Below are 26800 nucleotides of genomic sequence, written 5' to 3' on the forward strand. Positions count from 1 at the left end.
TCTCATGCCTGCTTCATGTTTGCCTGAGTGGTGTCCCCAGTTAAAGTGGAGTCCTTCTCAGCTTTCATGTACCGAGATCAACAACAGTGGATCACGTCTCCGTACCGCCAGCTTACATTCCCATAGATGAGATATTTTTGTTGTAGCTCGTATCCCTGCACTGTACTGCTGCCGCAAAACAACGCATTTCACGACTGACGTCAGTGACAATAAACCTGCTCTGATACAGAGATACTGTAGGATACACGCTGGGAGTATTACTGTGCTCAGACTGATGCACACTGCAGAGATTACTGAGCAATCTGCACCAGGCATTTGACTGAGGACTGGTGCAAAACTGGCAATTTCCTTCTTGGCACTGCACACAGGTTCGAATGCACTTAAAACTACGTCAGAGATGGGAGTTAAATGAACAATGATAACCTGACCAATTCTTTTCTAACAACTCTTCCTGCCATTTATGTAGTATGTATTTCACAGCGCTAAAAGCACTGACGTGAATTTTATCAGGCGTTTTCTCATTTTTAAATCTGAGCTGTCATTGAGTAGCAGAGTGAAGGTAAGTCTCTGCCAAAGGAGGTGTAGGGCACCCCTTCCCTACACTAGCCAGCAGGCCATCCTTGGGCAAGGTGTAGCGTCTGCTTAGCCTGCCCGATCAGGGCCACGTGAAGCCATGGTGGATGGTCGTATGAGCTGCTGGTGCATACCACAAGTCCTGGTTATGTGACCACTGATGCCAGGCAGACAATTTCTGAAGAGCACTGATCATGGCTGGGGTCCCCCGTCTTGTAAAGACACTGCCCAGAAAACCACTTCTGCAGAAAAATTTGCCAAGAGCAACCATGGCATGGCATGGCATGGAACCATGGAAAGACCATGATTGCCCACATCATAAGCCACGGCATTTAATGATGATGAGTCATTGGTAAAATTGAGCACTGTATAAATTTACATCAAGGGCAGAAGATTAAGCAATCATCGCTTTAAAAAAACATAGCTTATGTATCATATTCTCCTTTTGGATTATTCAATGCTAAACTTGATTTAAATTGCTAACTTCCTTTATCTCTCCCCGAGTCAGCAAAAGCAAAATTCAGTCCCCACATCATCTCATCTCACAGTATCTCTCCTAACAGGGAAAAGCTTCAGTCTCAGAAAATGAGCCTCATCTATCCTCGCCTGTCTCAGCAAAAGAATGGATTTCCGCTGCCAGCAAAAAAAATAATTTTCTGGCAGCGTTTCACTTGGCTGGTCGCACTTTCAAGTAACCTCAGTTGAAGAAATACTTGCTTGTACACTCAGTGGCCCCTTTATTAGTCACCTTCTGCACTTAATAAAGTGGCCACTGAGAGTATGTTCATGGTCTCCTGCTGTTGTAGCCTGTCCACTTTAAATTTCAATGTGTTGTTCATTCAGTGATGCCCTTTTATTGTTATCTTTATGTAATTTATTCTCAGTTCAAACTTAGCCAAGCGCACTCATCTGTCAACTGCTAGGTACTTTGGAACTATTCTAGTGGTGTTTATTATTGTGGCTTACTGATGAGTTACATAGATATTCCTGTGTAATCCTAATTGTTTAATGTTATTGTGTAGTGCCTTTGGGATGATACCAGTTGTATATATTACTATCAGGACAATGTATACCCTGTTCATGTTCCATAGTCTTCCAATTTCCTCTTTTAATTCAGCCTATTTCTGTTGTTTTTCACTTATTGATTACTTTATGTCATGCGTTTGGAATGGATATATCTATAAGTTGTTTATCCTGTAATTATTTATGAATATTATTATTATTGAGGTACAGCACAGAATAGGCCTTTCTGGCCCTTCGAGCCATGCCGCCCAGCAATCCTCCAATTTAATCCTAGCCTAATCACGGGACAACTTACAATGACCAATTAACTTTAAAACTAGCACGGCTTTGGACTGTGAGAGGAAACACATGTGGTCATGGGGAGAACGCACTGTTACGTACCCGTGACACATGACAGTGGTACCCTTGTCACGTGACTGGGGTTGAAGCTATACTGGACTTGAGGTAATGGTCTTGTGATGGTGGAGTGACGTTATTTTCCCGCCAGTAGAGATCATGTGACAGGTTTTTTTAACAGGGTATAAAAGAAGGACCCCTCCCTGTGAGGAGGGGCAGTTCGTGGCTGGATTTGCCATGTTGACTTCATGCCACTGCGTGATTTAATGTGATGACGCAGTTTAGTTGAAAGATGAAGTTTTATCTAATGCCTAAAGTTTAAAAGGTCATTGCCAGCAGTTTCTTTACAAATACTGCTAGCTGAGAATCAGTGGAGAGTGAAGATCGGAGTTTGGGAGTTAAAGATCGAGGAGAATCGATTTCAACGGTGAAACAGGTTCGACCTTTGTTTGATCCTCATTTCAGAAGGATTTCGTTGACTGTTCTCGTGTTAATCTCTGGGAAATACCAGAAAAGATTGAGGACAGTGTGGAAGAAAAGGTCAGTGCCTTTAAGCCGTTTTGTTTCATAAAATTCTTCGTGGGAAAAGTTCGACTTCGGGGACTGAAGAAAAACGACGTGAAAGAGAATTTAAATCATCTTAAAAAGTCTCTCCTTTTAAATGGACTGTGAGAATTTTGAACTTTTGGCAATACCACTTTAAAGAACTGTTTTTGCAACATCGCTTTAAGAACTGTTTGAGCTGCATCGCTTTAAGAACTGTTCAAGCTGCCGCACAGCAGCTGATTTCCAGTTTCGTTAGTGTTTTGTTTACTTTTGGGGGGTTTGTTTTCAGTGTTTAATAAACATGTTATTTGTTATAAAAACCCCTGCCTGACTCATATATTTATTGTTGCCTGAATCCGTAACAGTACAAACTCCTTACAGGCAATAGTGGGAATTGAACCCCGATCACTTGTACTGTGAAGTGTTGTGATAACCACTACACTACCGTGCTGCCCCACACCACTGTTGTAACGCACGGTTAGTTGAGTTTAATACAACCATCTGTCAGAAGCTGATGGGCAAACTGTCCTCACTGGGCCTCAACACCTCTCTCTGTAACTGGATCCTGGACTTCTTGGACAGAAAGGCAAGATTCAATCCGTGTTCGCAGAAACGTCTTTAGCTCCATCGAGCTGGGCACCGGCGTCCCAAGGGCTGCCTGCTCAGCCCACTGACGTTCACACTGATGATGCATAACTGCATTGCTAGATGCAGTTCAAACCGAATCATTGAGTTCACCGATGACACAACAGAGTCATCCACAATGCAACAAGACACATACAGAGAGGAGGCAGAGCGGCTGATAGAACGGTGCAAGCACGACTATCTGAGTCTCAGCATGGACAAGACCAAAGAGAGGATTGTGAACTTTAGCAAGGTGAAGGCCAACCACTCCCTAATGTACGTACATAGCTCTTCCATGGAGAGAGTTAGCAGCACCAGGTTTCCAGGAGTGTACATAATGGATGATCTCACCTGGTCCCTCAACACCACCTCTTTGGGCAAGAATGCACAGTAATATCTCCACTTCCTGATGAAATTGAGGTGAGAGAGTCTCCTGCACCCCCCCCCCAACCCCATTCTAACCAATTATTACAGAAGCACCATCGAGAATGTCCTGACCAGCTGCGTCACCATCTGGTATGGGAATTGCAAGGCATCTGAGCGATTGCAAGGACTGCTGAGAGGATCAATGGGCCCTCTCTTATATCAGAGATAATTATCAGGAGCACTGTGTGCACGAGGCCCTTAACAGTGTCAAGAATCCCTCCCACCATCCCACTTCTCTTTGACCCCCTACTATTGGGCAGGAGGTACCGGTACATTAGGACAAGAACTGTTGGGATGAGAAACAGCTTCTTCCCGCAGGCTGTGAATATAATGTACACCTGCCACCACCCAGGTCTCATCATTCACGAAGCACCAGTATTAAACACTGTCTATTTTTCAGCTTGCGTCGTAATAGCGCCTTACTCTATGTATTTGTGGTAATATTACTTTATGTGTTGTGTGTGTTATATGTACTTTGTTGTGCACCTTGGTCCAGAGCAAAGTTGTTTCGTTTGACAGTGTACATGCGTATGGTTGAATGGCAATAAACTGAACTTGAACTTGAATTTACTGTCTCCTTCCTGAACCAGTCTGGCCATTCTCATCCGACCTCTCTCATTAACAAGGCATTTTCAACCACAGAACTGCCGCTCACTGGAAGTTATTTGTTTTCCACACCATCCTCTGTAAACCCTAAGAGACTGTTGTGTGTGAAAATCAAAAGGAAATCAGCAGCGTCTAAGATACTCAAACCATCCTGTCTGACATTAACAATCACTCCATGGTCAAAGTCACGTAAATCACACTTCTTCCCCAGTCTGTTTGGTCTGAACAATAACTGAACCTCTTGACCATGTCTGCAGGCTTTTGTGCATTGAGCTGTTGCCACGTGATTGGCTGATTAGATATTTGCATTAACGAACAGCTGTCCCCTAATAAAGTGGCACCTGAGTGTATGTTGCCATACACTATCTTGGGATTTATTTCCTTGCATATTTGAAATGCCATAACCTCCTAAAGGCATTAGGCACTGGCCAATTCATTTCAATAATCAGCATTCTCTATAAATCCACTGGGTTCAATATTTGAATGCTTTCCTACCCTCTGTTGGATTGGGGTTGAGAATGTTACTTTTCCTCTAGTTTAACTTTCCCATACTTGCTTTGTAAATTTAAAAATCGCCAGACCAAATAACCACAAAAGATCGTTACTTCTATTTTCACCAGTTTATTTCTTCGAGCTCAGCCGGCGAGTGAACTTGGTCCCGACATCAGGGGAGAAGCGTTCTCATCCCTCCGGTGGTTCAACAAGTTCACCGTTCGCCTTCCAGAACTATTACAATTTTTAAGGCTGCCGTCACAAAAGAACAATCAGTTTGATAACCATTCCAGCCAAGTCAATGGACTATTGATACAAAAGAATAATCAGTTTGATAGATAATCCAGCCACTTTAACTGAAGAAAAGAATGTCCTACCCAGTTTGTTGGAGCCAAAACTTAATTACAAAAATAAGAACATACACCAATTTATGCTTTAATTAAGAAAGGAATGCTCTGTCTAATTTCCATCAGGTACTGCCTTTTGTCGAAACCAAAAGGTGTGAACAATCAGGAGACATCTTATGTGGATCTGTGTGAACTTCAACCTGTATCTTGCTTCAAAGAAGCAGCTGTGAGACATTATTCAAACACACTGCAGTCACTCACGAAATACACTGACATAGTCAGTACTTGACCCATTATTTACAGGAATCTGAGAATCCCCCAATTCCCTTAAACTTTATCAGCTTGTGCCTAAAAAAACTGGCCACTGAGTGTACATATTGCTTTAGGACATTCCCAGCTACGTTGGAGCAAACAGAACGTTTGAAGCTTTGCTACCATCGTAAGACGGGGAAATATTGCATACTGACCAATTTCCCCGTAGGCAGATCCTATAAGCACTCAAGGACAAAATAATGGGCAGAAGTAAGATAGAATATCAGCACTGGGGATAGCCAAACTTCTCACAGAAGTCCTTCAATACTCAGCGTGTTTGACAGACAGCCCACACAGAGCTGAAGTATCTGTCTACTGGCTCATCTTACCCATCCAATAACATAACAACTGTTCCTCCCCTGGCCTCCGAGTTCCAGTTTCCTGCCTGATCCTCCTATGCCAAGCTTTCTGTTGACCAAGACTGTTGTCTACTCTGGTGCATGACCCCCTGAATCTCTTCTGTCTTATAATCTTGAGCTCAGCGTTAGCTAGGGGCATGAATGCTTGGCTGCCTCAGCCCACGCTTCATGTTGCTTCAAGGAACGCAGCCAACATAATCAAGGGAACAGGGGATTCTGCCAATGCTGGAAATTCAGAGCAACACTCACAATCTGCCGGAGGAACTCACCAGGTCAGACAGAATCTAAGGAGAGGAATAAAGAGCTGACGACGACTAGAAGAGATGTGGGAAGAAGACAGAATAAAAAGGTGGGGGAGGGTAAGAAGTACAAGCTAGAAGGTGATAGGTGAAACCAGGTGAGAGGGAAGGTAGGTGGGTAGAGGGGGGATGAGGTGAGAAGCTAGGAGCTGAGAAGTGGAAAAAGTAAAGGACTAAAGAAGAGAGAATCTGATCGGAAGGGAGAGTGGACCATGGCAGAAATGGAAGGAGAAGGGGCACCAGAGGGATGTGATAGGCAAGTGAGATGACAAGGGGTGAGAAGGGGTAAGAGGTAAGACCATAAGACAGAAGAGCAGAATTAGGCCATTCAGCCCATCCAATAGGCTCTGCCATTCCATCATGGCTGATCACAGATCCCACTCAACCCAATATACCTGCCTTCTCGCCAATCAGAAAACGATCAACTTCCACCTTAAATATACCCACTAACTTGGCCTCCACCATAGTCTGTGGAAGAGCATTCCACAGATCCACTACTCTCTGGCTAAAAGAGTTCCTCCTTATCTCTGTTCTAAAAGGTGGCCCCCTCAATTCTGAGGCTGTGCTCTCTAGCTCTGGGTACCCCCACCATAGGAAACATCCTCTCCACATCCACCCTATCTAGTCCTTTCAGCATTTGGTAGGTTTCACTGAGATTCCCCCCCCCCCCCTCCACCCCCAGCATTCTTCTAAATTCCAGTGAGTACAGGCCCAAAGCTGCCAAATGCTCCTGTAATGTTAACCCCTTCATTCCCAGAATCATCCTTGTGAACCTCCTCTGGACTCTCTCCAATGACAACACATCCGTTCTGAGACATGGGGCCCTAAACTGTTGACAATACTCCAAGTGCATCCTGACTCATGTCTTAATAAAGCTTCAGCATTATCTCCTTGCTTTTATACTCTATTCCCCTTGAAATAAATGCCAGCATTGCATTTGCCTTCTTTACCACAGAGTCAACCTGTAAATTAACCTTCTGGGAGTCTTGCATGAGGACTCCTAGGTCCCTCTGCACCTCTGATGTTTGAACCTTTTCTCCCCATATAGATGATCGACCACACTATTGTGGGAATGAAAAACAGGAGGAGAGGGAAGAAGGAGAATTAACCCAGAATTTGGAGAAAGTAATACTCATACCATCATACTGGAGGCTATCCAGATGGAATACGAGGCACTTTTCCTCCAAAAATAATCATGGGCTCCTCTTAAGGGGTGTACAGTAGTGTAGTGTTTAGCACCACACTTAACAGTGCAGGCGACCTGGGTTCCATCCATGCCACTGTCTATAAGACATTTGTACTCTACGTTCTCCCTGTGGGTCTCTTCCAGCTGCTCTGGTTCGCCCCACAGTCCAAAGGTGTACTGGTTTTTAGGTTAATTGGTCATTAGGCTACGGTTAAATGGGGGGGTTGGGGGTTGCTGGGTAGTGTGGTGCGCAGGGCAGGATGGGCCAGTTCCATGGTGTAGCTGCAGAGGATTGTAAATTTAGTCAGCTCCATCTTGGGTACTAGCCTACAAAGTACCCGGGACATCTTCAAGGAGCAGTGTCTCAGAAAGGTGACATCCATTACCGTATTAAGGACCTTCAGCACCCAGGGCATGCCCTTTTCTCACTGTTACCATCAGGTAGGAGGTACAGAGGCTTGAAAGCACAAACTCAGCGATTCAGGAACAGCTTCGTCCCCCCGCCATCTGATTCCTAAGTGGACATTGAACCCTTTAACACTACCTCACTTTTTTAACATATAATATTTCTGTTTTTTGCATGATGTTTAATCTATTCAAATATATAGTGTACACACACAGACAGACAGACAGACACACACACACAGTAATTTATTTATTTATTTTTTCTTCTTCTATATTATGTATTGCATTGAACGGCTAAGTTAGCAAGTTTCACGACACATGCTGGTGATAATAAACCTGATTCTGATTCTGAATAACGTATTTACTTTCTCTTCTCCCTTCTGACATTGGGCAGAAGATACACAAGTCTGTCAGCACAAAGAACCAGGCTCAAGGACGGGTAATAAACCAGAATCAGAATCTCGTTTATTGTCACTGACATGTCATGAAACTTGTTATTCTGTGGCAGCAGTACAGTGCAATACATCAAAAATTATTATAAGTTACAATAAGAAATATATGAAGTGAATCAGCAGTGCACAAACAGAGAAAAATGGTGAGGTAGGTTCCCAGTACATTCTGAAATCTGATGATGGAGGGGAAGATGTTGCCCCTAAAACACTGAGTGTGGGTCTCCAGGCTCCTGTATCTCCTCCCTGATGGCGGCAATGAGAAGAGGGCATGTCTTGAATGGTGAGGGTCCTTAATGATCGATACTACCTTGTTGAGGTACTGTATAGCCTAATGAAGATGTTCTTGATGGTGGGGAGGATAGTGCCCGTGTTAGAGCTGGCTGAGATTACAACCCTTTGCAGCTTTTTCCATTCCTGTGCTCTGGTGCCCCCATACCAGACAGTGACACAACCAGTTAGAATGCTCTCCACAGTACATCTGTCGTAATTTGCTAGTGTTTGGTGGCATACCAAATCTCCTCATACCAATTCAATTAGAAAGGCAAAAAGATCGCATGGACGCGATGGGCTGAAGTGACCACTTTCACTGATGTACAACTCATATATTCTTGAGAGTTACGTTCCAGCTGGACTTAGTCCTAAACTGCTGGAGAACAGTGCGGAAAGATCAGGTGCTGTTTTCTCCCGGTAGGATTTTAGTTTTTAGTTCCAAGTGCTCCTGTCACGGTTTGTCACCCTGAGACCTTATCCTTCAATCTCGCTGAATTATGGAGAACAGCATGTGTATAAAAGTCTCTCTCCAGCAGGCTTCATCAGAATCATCATGACTCCAGTATTTTTACTATTTTTTAATGTTTCTTAATTGTACACATGATTTTTTTATGTCCTATCACTGAGCAGCAGTGAACCATCTGATTGGACTATCAGGGTTCTCTTTGGGAACTAGTTGACTTGATCAGCATTTCTGATCTGGCTATTGTTCACGATTGCACTTAATAATAAAAAAAAACATCTTGAGGTGTTCTGAGGTTGTAAAAGGTACTATCCAAATGCTAATCTCTACTGCTACCCACAGCAAACTGTCATAATGATTTCAACATTCATAATTTTACATTGTTCTCTGAGCAGCATCACTGAGCCAAAACTGCATTTCTGATATGTTTAAATAAATATTCTGTCTGATCACCAATTCCCATTATCAGATACTTCAGTGCTTTGAAGAGCTGATTCTCTATTGCCCTCTCCATAAGAAAACGGATCTCAGGGTTGTATATGGTGACATATATGTACTTTGATAATAAAGTTTACATTGAACTTTGAGGTAGACAGTGAGATCACGAGTCCATCTTCAGTGTATGAGATGTTCATTCAAGAGTGCAATAATACCAGAATGGAGACCCTTCTTGAGTCTGGTGGCATGGTCTCCTGAGAGAGCAGGGAGTGTGAATGAAGCTGATGGAATGAAAGCTGGCTTGCATTATGGACTGAGCTCTGTTACAAGCTCTCTACAACTTTTTTTTTTGGCGGAGTATTTGCCATATCAAGCTGTGTTGTATCCACTAGGAGCAGTGTTTTTTTCCTTTAACAATGGGTAAAGGAGCAGAGAACTTTTCCAGCGGACACAGCTCTGTGAACGAGACTGACCGTGTTGAGGAGGATATGAGAAAAGATCTAAAAGATGATTGGATTTATTTTGTGAAATGTCTGTAAAGCAGTGTAGTGAGACTTGAACCTGTTTTCTCCTGAGTCTGAAACAAGAAAAGCTAATTGACTGTGAAATGAGTCATGAGAAAAACGATTTTATTTCCGAATCAAGTCTCCAATTTGCAATTGGAGAACTGCTGTATAAAAAGTGTGGGTAAGAGCTGATAGTTTTTGCATGTGACCAGGAGTTACCTGTGTGTTTCTGGACAGAAGTTGGGGGTAGGTTAAGACGTACAAAAAAGCTGGATGAACTCAGCAGGTCGGGCAGCATCTGTTGAAAAGGGGGTAGGTTATGTGGACGTCCATCAAACAGTGATTTTCTATATAATAAAATCTCCACTGAGATCAATAAATTTCAAAGTACAAAATTCAAAGGAATTTTATTATCAGAGTCAATATATGTCACCACATACAACCCTGAGATTCATTTTTCTATGAGCATATTCAGCAAATCTATAAAATAGTATCAGTCCTGCCAAAGGGTTTCAGCCTGAAGCGTCGACTGTACTATTTTCATAGATGCTGCCTGGCCTGCTGAGTTTCTTCAGCATTTTGTGTGTGCTGTTCAGATTTCCAGCATCTGCAGATTTTCTCTTCTTTATAAAAGTATCAATGAAAGATCAACCAGAGTGCAGAAGACAGCAAGATGTGCAAATGCAAAAATATAAATAAATAGCATTAAGTAAAAGAACCTGAAATAACAAGATAAATAGCCCATACAGTGAGATCATTGGTTGTGGGAACATCTCAAAGGATGGGCAAGCGAGTGTAGTTATCCCTTTTTGTTCAAGACCCTAATGGTTGTGGGGTAGTAAGTGTACTTGAACCAGGTAGTGCAAGTCCTGATACTTCTACCTTCTTGTACCTTGGTCTTTGTACCTTCTACCTGATGGCAGCACTGAGAAAAGAGCATGGCCTGGGTGGTGGGGATCTCCGATGATGGATGCTGCTTTCCTACGACAGCATTTCATGTAGTTGTGCTCAAAGATTATTAAGGCTTTACCTGAGATTTAAATTAGTACACTGAATAAACACCAGAGATTCTGCTGACGCTGGAAATCCAGAGTAACACGCACACAAATCAATGGAGGAACTCAGCAGGTCAGGCAGCAACTATGCAAAGGACTAAACAGTCAACGTTTCGGGCTGAGACCCTTCTTCAGACCTGTAAGAGCTGATAGTTTTTGCTATGTATGTGTTTGGATAGAAGTTGGGTGTGGGAGCTTTCAAACTTATGTGTCAAACAGCGATTTTCCTTAGTAAAAAGTGCAATTAATCTCAAATCGTGCAATGAGTTGGAAAATGTTAAATTAGGTGTGAGTCATTCCTGGCACAGTAGCATAATTGCGGTTAGTGTAACAGTTTACAGTGCCAGCAATCGTAAGATCAGGGTTCAGTTCCCACTGCTGTCTGTAAGAAGTTTGTACGTTCTCCCAGTAACCGCACGGGTTGCTCTGGTTTCCTCCCACATTCCAAAAGATGTAATGTTTCAGGTTAGTAAGTTGTGGGCATGCTCTTTTAGCACTGAAAGAGTGGGAACACTTGCGGGCTGCCCCCAGCACATCTTCAGGCTAAGTAGATCAGTCACACAACCAACAAATTTTACTGTGTCTTCCCATGTTTCAGTGTATGTGACAAATAAAACTGATCTTTGTTTTAGGAGAAAGGAGCAGAATTAGGCCAATTTGCACATTGAGTCTGCTCTGCCATTTCATCATGCTGATCCATTTTCCCTCTCAGCACGAATTTCCTACTTTCTTCTCGTATCCCTTCAAGCCCTGACCAATCACGAATCTATCAACCTCTGCCTTAAATATAAGTAAAGACTTGACCTCCACAGCCGCCTGTAGTAACAAATTCCGCAGATTCACCACTTTCTGACTGAAGAAATTCCTCCTCATCTCCATTCTGAGGATATCCTTCTATTCTGAAGCTATGTCTATTGGCCCTAGACTCTCCCACCATAGGAAACATCCTCTCCACATCCACTCTATCAAGGTCTTTCACCACTCAATAGGTTTTAATTAGGTCACCCCTCATTCTTCTCAATTCTAGTGAGTACAGGCCCAAAGCCATCAAACACACTTCAAATGAACACTCTTTTATCTTTATTTTGTCAATTAGATTCATCAGATTAATGGCTGACATGTTGGCTATGAGGCTAAGGGAATCCTAGCAATTACCAATCCAACCCAACACCAATGTTCCCTCTAACTTGTGATGAACAGCGTGTGCAAAGGTCAAGTGTTGTGCAATTTTTTTTGCACAGTGACATCTGCGCACCGAATAATTCTTTGATAAAAACAGTATAAATAAACGAGTTTTATTATTTTAGTATGCAATATTATATTAGTATAATATAATATTAGTATGCAATTATTATAGTATGCAAGTGCAGCAGGTGGTCAAGAAGGCCAATGGAATGCTGGCTTTTATTGCTAGGGGGATGGAATATAAGAACAGGGAGGTCTTACTGCAGTTGTACCGGGTATTGGTGAGACCAACTGCGTGCAGTTCTGGTGTCCATATTTAAGAAAGGACATACTGGCTCTCGAGGCAGTGCAGAGAAGGTTCACTAGGTTAATTCTGGGGATGGGTGGGTTGATGTATGATGAGAGGTTGAGTAGATTGGGACTCTACTCATTGGAGTTCCGAAGAATGAGAGGCGATCTTATTGAAACATATAAGATTGTGAAGGGGCTTGATCGGGTGGATGCGGGGAGAATGTTCCCAATGATGGGTGAAACTAGGACTAGCGGGCATAATCTTAAAATAAGGGGATGCCGTTCCAGGACTGAGATGCGGAGAAATTTCTTCACTCAGGGGGTAGTGGGGCTGTGGAATTTACTGCCCCAGAGAGCTGTGGAAGTTACTACACTCAATAAATTCAAAACGGAGATAGACATTTTCCTGGATAAAAATGGCAGTAGGGGATACGGTGAGCAAGCAGGTAAGTGGACATGAGGCTAGGTTTAGATCAGCCATGTGATCTCCTGGACCAGTTTTCGCTAGCCTGGATGGGTTGGAGAGGAATTTTCCAGATTTTTTCTCCTCAATTGGCAACTCGGTTTTTTTTCCCCGGGTGATCACATGGGTTTGGGCGGGATGAATAATAAAATAAAATGGGCGGCATGGTGCCCTGTTGGTTGGCACTGTTGCCTTGTGGGATTCGGTGAAAACTAGAGTTAAGATTGGATCAGCCATGATCTTGTTGAATGGCGGAGCAGGCTTGAGGGGACGATTGGCCTACTCCTGCTCCTATCTCTTATGTTCTTATGTTCTTACAATTTGCAGACAAATCATCGCAAACTCCATGTTGTCAACACCGTCTGCATCAGAAACCAGAAAAGGAAATATAATTGTGTACAATCGTGAAATACACTTAAAATGCCAACGAGGTAGAAGGTGACAACATTTTGTGCGCAGTTTAAATTCCTTTGTGCACTAGTAGCAAAAGACGTGTGTATGTGCACACTCGCGTACACCTTAGAGGGAACATTCCCCAACACACATGTTCTCCCTGTGTTATTTGCCACCATCCCATCGCCATGTTCTGCCCACCCACAATTAACCCAACTCAGTGCCATATAATCAACATCCACAGTACCATGGTCAAATTACTCCATCTTCCAGTCCTTGGACCTGGTCTGCCCGCCGAGACGGCAAGAAACTGCGGAGAGTGTTAACACAGCTCAGCACATCATGGAACAGCCTCCCCTACAAGGACTATGCTTCTCACTGTCTCAATAAAGCAGCTAACATATTCAAAGACCATGCCTAGCCTAGACGTTCTCCCTTCTCCCATCAGACCATAGATTCGGAAAACTAAAGGCGTGTACAAGCAGGTTCAAGGACAGTTTCTATGCCACTGTTATAAGACTACGTTAAGATGGACTCTTGACCTCACAATTTGCCTTGTTATGGCCTTGCACCTTACTGAAGAGATTCAGTATGTCAACAAATACACTCAAAATGTTCAATAGTTGTACTGTGGAGAACATTCTGACAGGCTGCATCACTGTCTGGTATTGGGAGTGGAGGGTGCTACTGCACAGGACTGAAAGAAGCTGCAGAGGGTTGTAAATTTAGTTGGCTCCATCTTGGGTACTAGCCTACAAAGTACCCAGGATATCTTCAAGGAGTGGTGTCTCAGAAAGGCTGTGTCCATTATTAAGGACCTCCAGCACCCAGTGCATGCCCTTTTCTCACTGTTACCATCAGGTAGGAGGTACAGAAGCCTGAAGGTACACACTCAGCGATTCAGGACAGCTTCTTCTCCTCTGTCTTTATTGAGACATTGAAATGTACAGTAAAATGCACCATCTACTTCAAATCAAACCAGCAAGAGTGTGCTGGTAACAATCCACAAGTGTCGCCAGGATTCTGGCACTAGCGTAGTGGGTTGCATTATTTTTTTTTAAAAACTGGATGAAAGTCTGAACAGTTCAAAGTGACAATTTAACTCTTCATGTGCTTGCAGCATGTAGGGTGTAGGAAGTTAAAAACTGTAGGCTTGGTAATGTATAATGTTTGCTAATAGCAGCTGGATTCTTTCTTAGTCCCGGGCACCATTAACATGCAGATATCTGTTCATGATCAAATGTCTTTGAGAGGCTAGATTGATGGTTTCTTTCTTAGCATCTGTCAAATTAGCTTGATGAATTCTTTTTGGACTCCAGCTTATCGCTTGTGTGTAACATTAATGTTCTTTTGTAACTAAAGGAATATTCAAAACATTGGTGGACTGGTGGACAAGGAGTGACCATTAAAGTGTCTGATTGATTTATGCTGTACAGCATGTTCATGAACACATGAGCTGCTTGAATGAAAGAAACCAGGCTGAGTTAATGGCAGGAGAACAAAAGATCAAAGAGTTTGTCTGTCTCAGTGTGTCCGTCTAGACTTGTATAACTCCTATTTATTGGGGTACCTTTCTCTTTGTTCTCTGGACTTCACCCCAGACTGAGGAATCATAGTTGGTGCTAGGGCACAGGGTGATTTCACAAACAAGCCAGAATTCAGAATTCCCCCAACAACTGTAACAATCAAGTGGTAACTAAGAATTGTGAGCCGGAAATCTTTGTGGAAATTTTTGTAAATTACCATGTAGCATTTTGTGTGGTTTATTTGTGCTTTCTACTTTATGATAATAAATTAGGCTTAAGTTACTTTGTTGGGCTTGTACACTTATTACTACATCTTTTGGAAACTCATATTGCTTGGGTCTGATCAAACCAGCCAATTACATGAAGCATGTCCACGACTTACTAACCCTAACCCTAACATTATGTCCTTGGAATCTGAACTATCAACAAGTTACTGTGATGACCTGCGCTGTTGCTATGGCTACCGTCTGCCAAATGTAGGGTTGATATTGGCACAGGAGCAACAATAAGCAAAGGCTTGAAACATTGGGAAGACTTCATGATGATGTGGAAATGGGAGCTGGAGTGATCGATTTGGAGAGGTTTCGATGCCCATCCGCCTAACCCAGGTGAGAGGTTGAATAGCACTAAGCACTGAGTCAATTTGGAGAGGTCGAGAATGGCTACAGGCTGGACAGTGAGATCTCGACCCAAAGTGAGACCCCGGTCCTAATGTGAGCCATGAGCCAGTGTTTGGACAATTTAAATGCCGGCTCAGATAGCCTGGAAAGAAAGCCGATTTCGCTCACTCTCCCACGATGTTCACTCCTCTCTCTATGGCGCTGAGTCTGTGTGACTGCTCTGGCTGCTGTGCCTCGTGGCTGCAAGCTTTGCGGTGATACGACTCCACCAATAGGATGATCTGAGACTGAGGTTATGGGCCTACTCCAGATGCTCCAGGTATTTGGGCCTAAAGAGTTAATTTGGTTCGGAATGCTGATGTTCACTTCAGATGTTTGCGTGATTTGTGTTTTTTCTCTTTCTCTGCGCATTGGGGTTGGTCTTTATTTTTTTAATCGGGTTCATTCCGGTTTCTTGTTTTGTGGCTGCCTGTAAGCAGACAAATCTCAAGGTTGTATAATTTATAAACTTGTGATATTAAATGTACTTTGAATTGAATTGAACTGATGTTGACATTTCAACAAAAAGAAAGAAAATAATTGTTGCAATGCTTGATAGACTCGGATCAAGGATCAACTGTTACACATACTAGGAATTTGCTGTGGTTAGTTGGCGACAAAAAACATTCAAAAATTATAAAGAATAAAGAACTAATCTGCTAGCCACCAGGTCACCCTTGGGCTAGGTGTCACACCTGCTTAGCACCCCCCACACCCCCATCGATCACGGTCACGTGAAGCCATGGGAGCAGGTGGTGGATGGTCATATGAGCAGCTGGTGCATACCACAAGTCCTAGTTATGTGACCACTGACACCAGGCAGACAATCTCTGAACTGCAATCTCTAAGGACACTGCCCAGAAGAAGGCAACAGCAAACAACTTCGGTGGAAAAATCTGCCAAGGACAATCATGGTCATGGAAAGACCACGATCGCCTACATTATACAACATGGCACGCAAGGATAATGATGATGAAAGAATTAAATACATTTAGAGGTACCACGCACAAAATGCTGGAGAAGCTCAGCAGGTCAGGCAACATCAATGGAAATGAATATACGCCATAGAAGTATGGATATGGAATAGAAATGTATACAAATACATGAAATGTATAAAAGAATAAGATGGTGTGAAATATTTGTACCTTTATCCCAAGTCTGATGTAATCATTTGCTGGTGGACAAAATACCTACTTGTTGAAACACCATTTGGTTTCTCAGAGTCAGAGGGCCTTGCATTGCTTTGGGTGAAGAGAGAAAATCAAAATAGCACTGTCTTTCCTAAGTCAGAAATGAAGCTCTCCTACACCAGGCTCAGTGCTGCTATGTTGCAGCCAGTTTGTCCCCCAGTGAGTTCCTGCCAACAGCAGTGTAGTAATGAGATGCTCACTGACATTCACTTCACTGTGATAGACGATGAACAGGCAAGGTAGCAGGTCAACACTCAAACTCTTCCTCAAGGTGATTACGAGAGTACAGGTTGGGTTGGGATGTGGGGCTGGCTTCCATGAAAACAATAATTGGGAGAGCTTCCCTCGCCATTACTGATTAAAAATCTGCCCCCTGGACTTGAACTTTGTTTCAGAGGAAACTCGGAATTCAGTCCCATGCGTCATCCCTCCTGGTATGACTCAGAGCAAGGAACAGCTTCTTCCTCAGAACGAGAACCTCATCTCTCCTCTCCTGTCTCGAAGCAGAATGGATTTCCGCTGCCGTCAAAAAGAATTCCAACCAGCAAGGATGTCAGTTGCCTGGTCACACTTTCCAGTGCATTCTGATGAAGAAATACTTGCACTTTTATATTATCTTGTATTGCTTTAGGTCATCCCTACCAAGCAAATAGAATAATTTTGGAGCTTCAGGATCAGAATCAGGTTTAATATCATTGGCATTTGTCTTGAAATTTGTTGCTATGTGGCAGCAGTACATTGCAATACATAATAATAAAAACTGTAAATTGCAGTAAGGTGTGTGTGTATATATATATATTTTAAGTTAAATTAAATAAGTAGTGCAAAAAACAAATAAAAGTAGTAAGATAGTCTTCATGGGTTCAATGTCCATCCTCCTTCCCTTTCTCCCATGGGACCATTCTCCTCTCCAATCAGATTCCTTCTTTTCTAGCCCTTTACCTCCCAGTTTCTCAAACCAGAATCACTATCAGGTTTAACATCACCAGCATATGTCTTGGAATTAGTTGTTATGCGGCAGCAGTACATGATAAAAAAACTGTAAAATTATGGTAAGAAGTATCTGTATGCTTTTTAAAGTTAAATTAAATAGGTAGTGCAAAAAGAAAACAAGGTTGTGTTCGTGGGTTCGATGTTCAGTCAGAAATCGGATGGCAGAGGGAAAGAAGCACATTGTGTGTGCCTTCAGCTTTGCTAGCATTGTAAGGTCAGGAAGTATATTGGCCAATTGCCCTATTTAACCCAATGACAAGGCAGTTAGCACAATGCTTCACAGCGCCACTGATCCGGGTTCAATTCCTACTACTGTCTGTAAAGTGACTGCGTGGGTTTCCTCCGGGTGCTCTGGTTTCCTCCCACATTCAAAAGACGCACTGGTTAGTAGGTTAATTGGTCAATTGGGTGGCGCAGACTAGTTGGACCAGAAGGACCTGTTACTGTGCTGTGTCTCCAAGTCAGTGGGTATTTTTAATTGATAGATTGTTGAGTGGTCAGGACATGAAGGGACACAGGGAGAAGGCAGGAGATTACGGCTGAAGAGGAAAGTGGATCAGCCGTGTTGAAATGGTGGAAAATACTTAATGGGCTAAATGGCCTAATTCTGCTCCTATATGGTCTAAATAAAAAATAATGTGCTAAGGTAATATTGAATGAAGGATGAATATTAGCACTGAGGCTAGTCAAACTTCTCATTGAATTTTAGGATTTGCCCATCAATTTGCACATAAACTGAAAAACTTGACATGGTGCCCAAAGGCATTGGATAAGATGCTCCTAACAACTGAGGACGCTTACCATTCAGAACTACTTCTGTGCATAACTATATAAGGGCAACACAAAGGAAACTGTCTATTAATTCAACTCAATAACTGGGCAGTTGGATGAAACATCCCATTTATTGCCATGGAAACTACTTCAGAATTATCCTAACCGTGTATATAAAGGGTGTACTAATTCATTGGTTTCATCTGGTTTTTATTCTTTGTTTTGATACCTAGTTAATAAACGTCCATAACTCCCAAGTTGCCATGGCTTCACTGTTGAATGACAATAACCCTGCTTATCACAATTGCATTGAAATGACTCTGAGCTACTTGAGACCTGAATGTCAGTTGTTTATTCTTTTCAAATTGCCAACCCACGGAAAAAGTTGTTCGCAAGCAAAATGAAGTGCAGTTGGTGATTTATAGGATCCAACACTGAGAGAAAAAGAAAACCATTTTACTTCCACTGTTGCACTCTGCAACCGAGTGTCCTGTCAGGTGGTGTGGAAACGCCCAATGCCCATGAATGGAAAAGCCTACAAAAACCAGTGGGCGCAATCCAGCTCATTACAGGAAAAGTGACCCCCCCCCCCCCCCCAACATCTACAAGGAGCACTACCACAAGAAAGCAGCATCCATCATCAAGCACCACCACCATCCATGGCCATGCTCTCTTTTCACTGCTGCCATCAGGAAGGTGATACTGGAGTCTTGGGTCCCACACCACCTGTGGTGAACTACATATACCAGAGTGGTTTGCTCCCAACAGACCCCTGCTGACTGCTCCTGTGGCTCCTCCCACAAACCCCTGTATAAAGGCGAATGAGGCCTGAGGCCAGCCCTCATTCTCCAGGATGTTGTGTTGTTCATTCTTCCAGTCAATAAAAGCCGATATCTCACTTCTTACGTCTCAGAGTGAGTTATTGATGGTGCATCACCCCCAGAGTCAGTAACGGTTACTAGCCATCAACCATCGGGCTCCTGAACCAGGGTGGATAACTTCACTCACCTCAACTCTGAACTGATTCCACAACCCATGGACTCACTTTCAAGGATTCTACAACTCAATTTTATTTAATACTGTTTGTTTTTTCCATACTTGCACTGTTTGTCTTCTTTTGCATGTGTGTGTGTGTGTGTGTGTGTGTGTGTGTGTGTGTGTGTGTGTGTGTGTGTGTGTGTGTGTGTGTGTGTGTGTGTGTGTGTGTGTGTGTGTGTGTGTGTGTGTGTGTGTGTGTGTGTGTGTGTGTGTGTGTGTGTGTGTGTGTGTGTGGTCTTTACAACAATATGATATGCCCACAATGTTCAGCACAACAAAACAAGCAAAAGCTAAAACAATGAAACAAGCCACTTTTCTCCCTCCCACACAAACACACAATGACAATCCATTTCCAGACCTCTGGCCTCCAGTTGACTCACAGACATCAGGCCTCTGACTAACCCAGAGGATTCACAGACTTGCAAACCCCAAGCTTCAGCCTTTATTTCTTTGGCTTCTGGCCTCTTTCTTTCCAGTTTTGATGAAGGGTCTCATCCCACTTGTCAACTGGCCTTTTACTGTTTGATGCTCTAAGTTCCTCCATCATTTTACATGTTACTCCAGATTTCCAGAGAGTTTAACATCGGTAGCTGAGCGAAGGGCGCTGAGTAGGCTACGGTCAATTATGGATAACTCTGAACATCCTCTACATAGCACCATCCAGAGACAGAGAAGCAGTTTCAGCGACAGGTTACTATCGATGCAATGCTCCTCAGACAGGATGAAGAGGTCAATACTCTCCAATGCCATTAGGCTTTACAATTCTACCGCCAGGACTTAAGAACTTTTTAAAAGCTATTATTAATGCTTTTTGAGATAGTGATTTAGATGCATATCATATTTTTTACTGAGTTAAGTATTGTATGTAATTAGTTTTGCTACAACAAGTGTATGGGACATTGGAAAAAAAGTTGAATTTCCCCATGGGGATGAATAAAGTATCTATCTATCTATCTATCTTATTTCTCTCTGACTCTTTCAGTTTCAGCTCCATGTTTCTCTATTCTAGCTCTTCACCCTTGTCTTCAGCTTGCCAAGGTCCTAAACCTCAGTATTCCATTCATAAACCTTTTCATCAACATCTCCACCTCTTCCTTTCAAAAAGTATTTCAAATCTGACTCATTGATCAAACATTTGCTCAAAAGACCCGGTATCTCCTCATGTCAACTATTGATCATCAAGTCTCCTGTACAGCCATATATCCTTCCTTGGAACGTGTCACTTTCGCCAATCACCTTTCCAGCTCTTAGCTTCATCCCACCCCCTCCGGTCTTCTCCTATCTTTTCGCATTTCCCCCTCCCCCCCCCCCCACTACTTTCAAATCTCTTAGTATCTTTCTCTTCAGTTAGTCCTGACGAAGGGTCTCAGCCTGAAACGTCGACAGCGCTTCTCCCTATAGATGCTGCCTGGCCTGCTGTGTTCCACCAGCATTCTGTGTGTGTTGTTTGAATTTCCAGCATCTGCAGATTTCCTTGTGTTTGCTCTTTAAACTTGGGTGGTTTTGTTTTGCTGAAGGTACATCATGAATGAAAGTTCTTGCCATTACTGAAGAGACGGAAAAGTTCTGTAACCAAAAGAGGTTTTACTGTGATACACTCTACTACTTCAGTGCAGTTATCTGATTTTAATGTGTTAAATTATAATTATTGATCCAGTTACCAAAGGCAAGAGGAGAGAACAGAAATGATAATGGATTTGACAAGCACACCAGCAGCCAATATCTCTGCATACATTTAGACCATAAGACATGGGAGCAGAATTAGGCCATTCGGCCCATCACTCTACCATTCCATCCTCGCTGATTTAGTATCCTTCTCAAACCCATTTTACTGCCTACATCCCGTAACCTTTGACAACCTTATTAATCAATAACTAATGACCATCAACCAAGGGCTTTTCCCAACAAATCTCCAAGGACAGAACTACATGGCTCCAGTTCTGATGAAGGTGTTCCTTCCCTCTGCTAGGATGCAGGTCACCCTTGGACAAGGTGTCACATCTGCTTAGCAACCCCCCCCACCCCCCCAATCAGGGTCACATGAAGCCATGGGAGCAGGTGGTGGATGGGCGTATGAGCAGCTGATGCATATCATAAGTCCTGGTATTGCAACCTCTGATGCCAGGCAGACAATCTCTAAAGTGTATTGATAATGGCTGGGGGGGCGGGGGGGTCACCCGTCTTGTAAAGACACGGCCCAGAAGAAAATAATGCCAAACCACTTCTGTAGAAAAATTTGCCAAGAACATTCATGATCATGAGACCATGACCACCTATGTCATACAACACAGCACATAATGGTGATAGAAGCTGCCTGACCTGCTGAATTCCTCCAGCATTGTGTGTGCTGATCTACAGAATACCTTGTGCTTACTACAGATGGTCACTGTATGTGGAACAGTGGACGATTCGCCAGTGTCCATGATTTTGGATTAAAATGTAAACAGTGAGGACTTGAAAGCAGATGACAAAAAGTGCTGGTGAATATGTGTGAAGCTTATCTCAGAGAATAAGTGGAATGGGGAAAATCTGATAGATAATCAGAAGGGGTAGGTGAGATGATGGCTCTGCAGTACAAAAGGTGGAAAAGAAAGACCACTGTAACGTGGAAGTAGGTTCACGGGTTTGGTGAGTGAGGCATAAGACACTGACTATGAATATGCACATTAATCATTTGTTTACATACAGTAAACGACTCAACCAAACATTTAAGTCTGTCCAAGTTGCACAAACTACAAAACTAAATATTCATCAAACAGTGACTTAGCTGAGAGTGCAAGAGGGCCTTCTAAATCTGGAGCATACTTTCTCAATGGTTCTTTAACACTGATCGCGACCTCCGTGTGAAGAGGAGCCTCTAGAGACAAACAGAAAGAGGCCGTGCCTCCTGCATGTGCTATTCTTATACCTCTGATATGGCTGAAACCGGACACCAGTGCTGTGGCACACTGGACAACCAATGGGAAGGAGCTGTGGCATCCTTCAAACAGGCCAATCGATGACCAGCACAGTAGAAGCGGCTTTCAAACGACAAATAAACCAGCCCCCACATGACAGCCACAATAACCCATCCTCACACTGCACAATAGCAGGGCCAGAGGGAGGAAATACTGTTCATTGCATCAAAAACTAATTAAACCTTGTCAGACGGAAAATTATTACAACAGCTTTGAAAGGTTTGTGAATATTCAAAAGCCTACGAGGTCTTCACCTGCACTTACTTCAACAGAATAAATAGTTTGCCTCTAATGTACACCCATAACTCCACGTGCCCCCAATGGCACAGATGCCAACCTACGAAGTATATATAAATAATTATCATTTGTGCATTACAGCTTAGTCACTGTCAGTTTACAAAGGGCAGACTGAAGGTAGAGCGTGGGTCTTGTTCCATCCCAGTGTATAATAGTCTATAAAAAGGTATAAAAGTGAACAAAAATATTGTCTCTGATTTCTGAATGTACATTGAAACCATGAACAGTTCCTCACTACTTTTTATTTTTTGCACTATTCAACTAATTGATATATACAAAGGTATATGTGTGTGTGTGTGTGTGTATATATATATATATATATACACACATACACATTTACTGTAACTCACAGATTTTCTTCTATGTATTGCATTGTACTGCTGCCAGAAAGTCTTCACTTCTCATGACATATGCCAGTGATATTAAACCTGATTCTGAATACTTTTGGGTGTATCTTATGGATTTTGGGTTGCTGATCAGAAAAATCACCATGAAACGTCCCTATTGTGCACCATTTAAAAAAAAAAAATTGCCTATGCCTGAATTTGTTAGTTCAATTCGTAATTCAACTCGAATGCTGCACACAATGTAAGCTGAAAAGTTTTCTATATTGTCCAGGCATGCCTAGGTAGGGCGGATGCTGCATGGCAGAACAGGTTTTACAAAAGCTATAAAAACATCATGCACACATTGTTCTATGCATTGCGTTCACATGTGCATTGGTTGCGATTATGTTGATGCACATGCTCTAAGTGCATAGCATATCATGTGTACTTATTATAATAAAGTAATTGTATTTTCAGGAATATTTGTGATAGCAAAATGCCTCACCAATGTTGCAACAGCCACAATACTTTCTGTTATATTTTTTAAAATGTCACTAAAAAAAAATTGGAGAGGTATATGGACAGGAAAGGAATGGAGGGTTATGGGCTGAGTGCGGGTCAGTGGGACTAGGGGAGAGTAAGTGTTCGGCACGGACTAGAAGGGCCGAGATGGCCTGTTTCCGTGCTGTAATTGTTATATGATTATTTGTAGTGAGTACAGGCTTGTATCTCAAAGACTGAGCAAGACTCGTCTTATTAAGAAAGCTCAGTAGCTCTACGTTAGATGTAAAATTAGCAACCAACACAAAGCCTGTGCTCCTCACATTCCCTGCGCTGTGGAGTACTATGCATATATAAACATGCCACTAAACTGCATTACACAATGGTGCAAACACAAAGCTGACAAACACTACTCACACAGTGAATAAAAAGTATCACCGGGTTGACCAGCAATACAACGTAATTACCAATCTGTTTTTAATTAAAAACAGGCCCACACAGCATGTAATGTACATATTCTGCTAAGCTAGCGATAGACCCTTGAACCCAATGCAAGAACACAAGGGGCATGAGAAAACTGCTCAGCCCACTGTCAACAGCTCTCCTAGATTGTCATCGATGAAGATAGCATCTGCGAATAACTCGGCCAAGAGTGACGTCCTCCAGATAGTTCACGAAACAGCTTCTTTCACATCTTTTGCGTCTTTCTTTCAAGTGTGGTTCTGCTACTGCTGGAGGCTGTCATCTACTTTTTGGTGGTGTGTTTTCGGGCCGATTGAGCAGTCTGGTGCTTTGGTGTCTCCGAGCACGTTCCACAAGGCTTCAAATGAACTGTGTAGTCTCCAAGCCAAGAAGCTTGGAGGTGGGGCGTGAGCCCATAATCAACTCCAATCCTCGTTAATCTTGCTGATGAAAGTGATGAGGAAGACTGAAATCATCAAGGCGACTATGGCAGGTAGGCGGGTGTTCAGCCCCTTCTACCAGGTTCTCTGCCGCTACGGCTGAAGGAGGGTGTCTGCATGTGACAGTCTCTCTCTCTCTCTCTCTCGCTCACTGCTCCTGAAAGATGGTCCCTGTATTTGAATGGTCACTCTGTCCCTTGATGCTGTCAGAGGATGATGCTGGAGTTCTGGATCTTGAGCAAGGTTTGATCGACCCGGTTTGTGGTTGGACTCTGTAGTTCCCGTTATGATGTGTTTCTGGTTTCTGGGTGCTCTTTGTTTTTTTTGTTGCTATTTTGAGTGATTTCGATCAGGGTGGCCTGCACTGAGCTGAACTGAATATGCCTGGACTCTTTGAGTTTTGTGTTTTATATTCTGCATTTTTTGCTTTTTTTTTGTTGCTGTTTGCACAACTTGTTTTTTTTTGCGCATCAGGAGTGGAGGGGGGTGGGTGGTTGATGTTTTCTTTGAATGGGTTCCATGGTTTTCTTTGCTCCCTGCCTGTCTATGGGAAAAGGAATCTCAGGGTTGTATACTGCATACATACTTTGATAATAAATGTACTTTGAATCTTTGAATTTTTGAAGTTCCACCTTTAAACCTTTATCGTTGTTCTGTAATCAGACTGCCCCAAACCTTTCCATACAATTGTACAATGTACTGTGTATGTTAATCAAAATAGCTTCTTTGTTTTGTTAAGAGTAGGAGTGCTTCTTTGTATGATAAGTGCTTTCTCTCGCAGTTGTTTAGCTTTAGACTTGCTGATATCGGGATTGTATTCATTTGTTAACTAATGGGGAATGTTATTTTGTCTTGTGAGGCTGGGAACTTGGGGGTTTTCGCGGTCTTTTGAGGGGAGGCGGGAAGGAGACGCCGAGGAAGGTGGACGTGCGCTGCACTGCTCGGTCGACCACCAGGGTGGTCCCAGGTGCAAGGACGTGGAGGTCGGAGGAAAGTGACGAGGGGTCGAATGGTTCGATGGTTGAGCTCCAACGATGCGCACCAAACTGACTGAACTTTGATAAGTTGGCGCCTTTTACTTTATTTTCTTTTCCTTCATATACACTGTATTGCATAGTGCTCTTTTAGTTTTAGTAAAATCTTTAAAGTGTATTCCATAATGGTATCTGGTGTGAGTTTGACATTGTGTGTGTGTGTGTACGCGTGGCATAAACTTGATTCTCACAGCACCTGCGTGTACGGGAGGTGGGGTTGGTGAGTGGCTGGATCTCCTTTTCCCCTAGACATATACCAGCCTGTTTGGTAAGTGTTACACCATCTTTCCAGTAACGCTTAAGCAGAATGGTAAAAATAAAAACTCACTATCTTTAACAGTAGCTGATTGTCTCTGAGAGCACCGACCATCCCAACGAAGGACACCGCAAAGATGCTGACCCCCAGTAGCACCAGAAAGACAGCCGGTGCGACAAAGAACCCTTCCATCGTTTTGTTCCGCTGCCTTTCCACTTCGGCATAAATACCCACGCACATGATGAGCAGTCCCAGCATCTGTAAGAGAACAAAACCAGTTACAATCTCAGAACGGCCAGACTGGAACACGGTACACTTTGAAGTTGCTTCATAAACTTCTTGCCTGTAGACAACAATAAGAACATAAGAAATATGAGCAGGAGCAGGTCATCTGGCCCATCAAGCCTGCTCCACTTTGTTGATAACACTGCACAACAAAGATTTTGCTTCCTGAATACTTCTGGGTGTATCTGATGACTTTTGGGCTGCTGATCATGAAAATCACCATGAAATTTCCCCATCATGCTCCATTTTTTAAGTCACCGATATTTGTTATTTAAATTCATTTGATAATAGGATCATGACTCTGTAATTTTTCATTAACTCTGTTGTATTTCTTTGTTCTACTGTGAATACCTGCAAGAAAATGGATAATATCTGGTGACATACCCAGTATGTACTTTGATAACACTGCACAACAAAGATTTTGCTTCCTGAAAACTTCTGGGTGTATCTGATGACTTTTGGGCTGCTGATCATGAAAATCACAATGAAATTTCCCTATCATCCTCTAATTATTTAAATTCATTTGTTAATAGCTGATGCCAAGTTTAAGGAAGGCATTTTTGTTGGCTCACAGATCAAACTTCTAACATCTTTGGACTATTTTTACTATGCCAATGGTCTGTTTTTTTATCAATTGTGGTATTGTTTGCACTGTTGTAACTATATGTTGTAACTATGTGGTTTTGCGTAGGTCTTGTAGCTTTAGATTTTGTTTTGCTGGGTGATAGGTTGGTCTCCTGACTTGGTGTGTCTGGGTGGTCTTGTTTTGTCTGGTAGATTTGGAGCTCCTTTCTGGGGAACTCGCTAAGATGGTAGCGCAATATTAATATGGAGCAGCCTCTCTGGACTCTGGATTTGGTGATTGCCAAACGTTATGTGGATTTTCTTGTCGTGTGCTTTTGTGATATCATTCTGGAGGAACGTTGTTTCATTTTTTAACTGCATTGCAGTTGTGGTTTCTAAATGACTATAAACCGAAATTCAATTCAATTCAATTCAAACTGGTCATCAGTGG

The 26800-nt window shown here is 42.7% G+C and overlaps 1 protein-coding gene across 4 annotated transcripts in view; it reads right to left on the reverse strand.

Annotated features, from left to right (window-relative positions):
- LOC140735263 (tetraspanin-15-like) overlaps positions 1-26800 on the reverse strand; it is a 240030-nt gene that overhangs the window by 171338 nt on the left and 41892 nt on the right. For all 4 annotated transcript variants that reach the window (XM_073060147.1, XM_073060128.1, XM_073060120.1 and 1 more), the window contains exon 2: positions 25573-25758. In XM_073060147.1, the coding sequence (XP_072916248.1) occupies positions 25573-25758 (186 nt within the window). The remainder of the gene's footprint in view (positions 1-25572; positions 25759-26800) is intronic.

Source organism: Hemitrygon akajei, chromosome 1, assembly GCF_048418815.1.
Source record: "Hemitrygon akajei chromosome 1, sHemAka1.3, whole genome shotgun sequence".
NCBI classification, from domain to species: Eukaryota; Metazoa; Chordata; class Chondrichthyes; order Myliobatiformes; family Dasyatidae; genus Hemitrygon; species Hemitrygon akajei.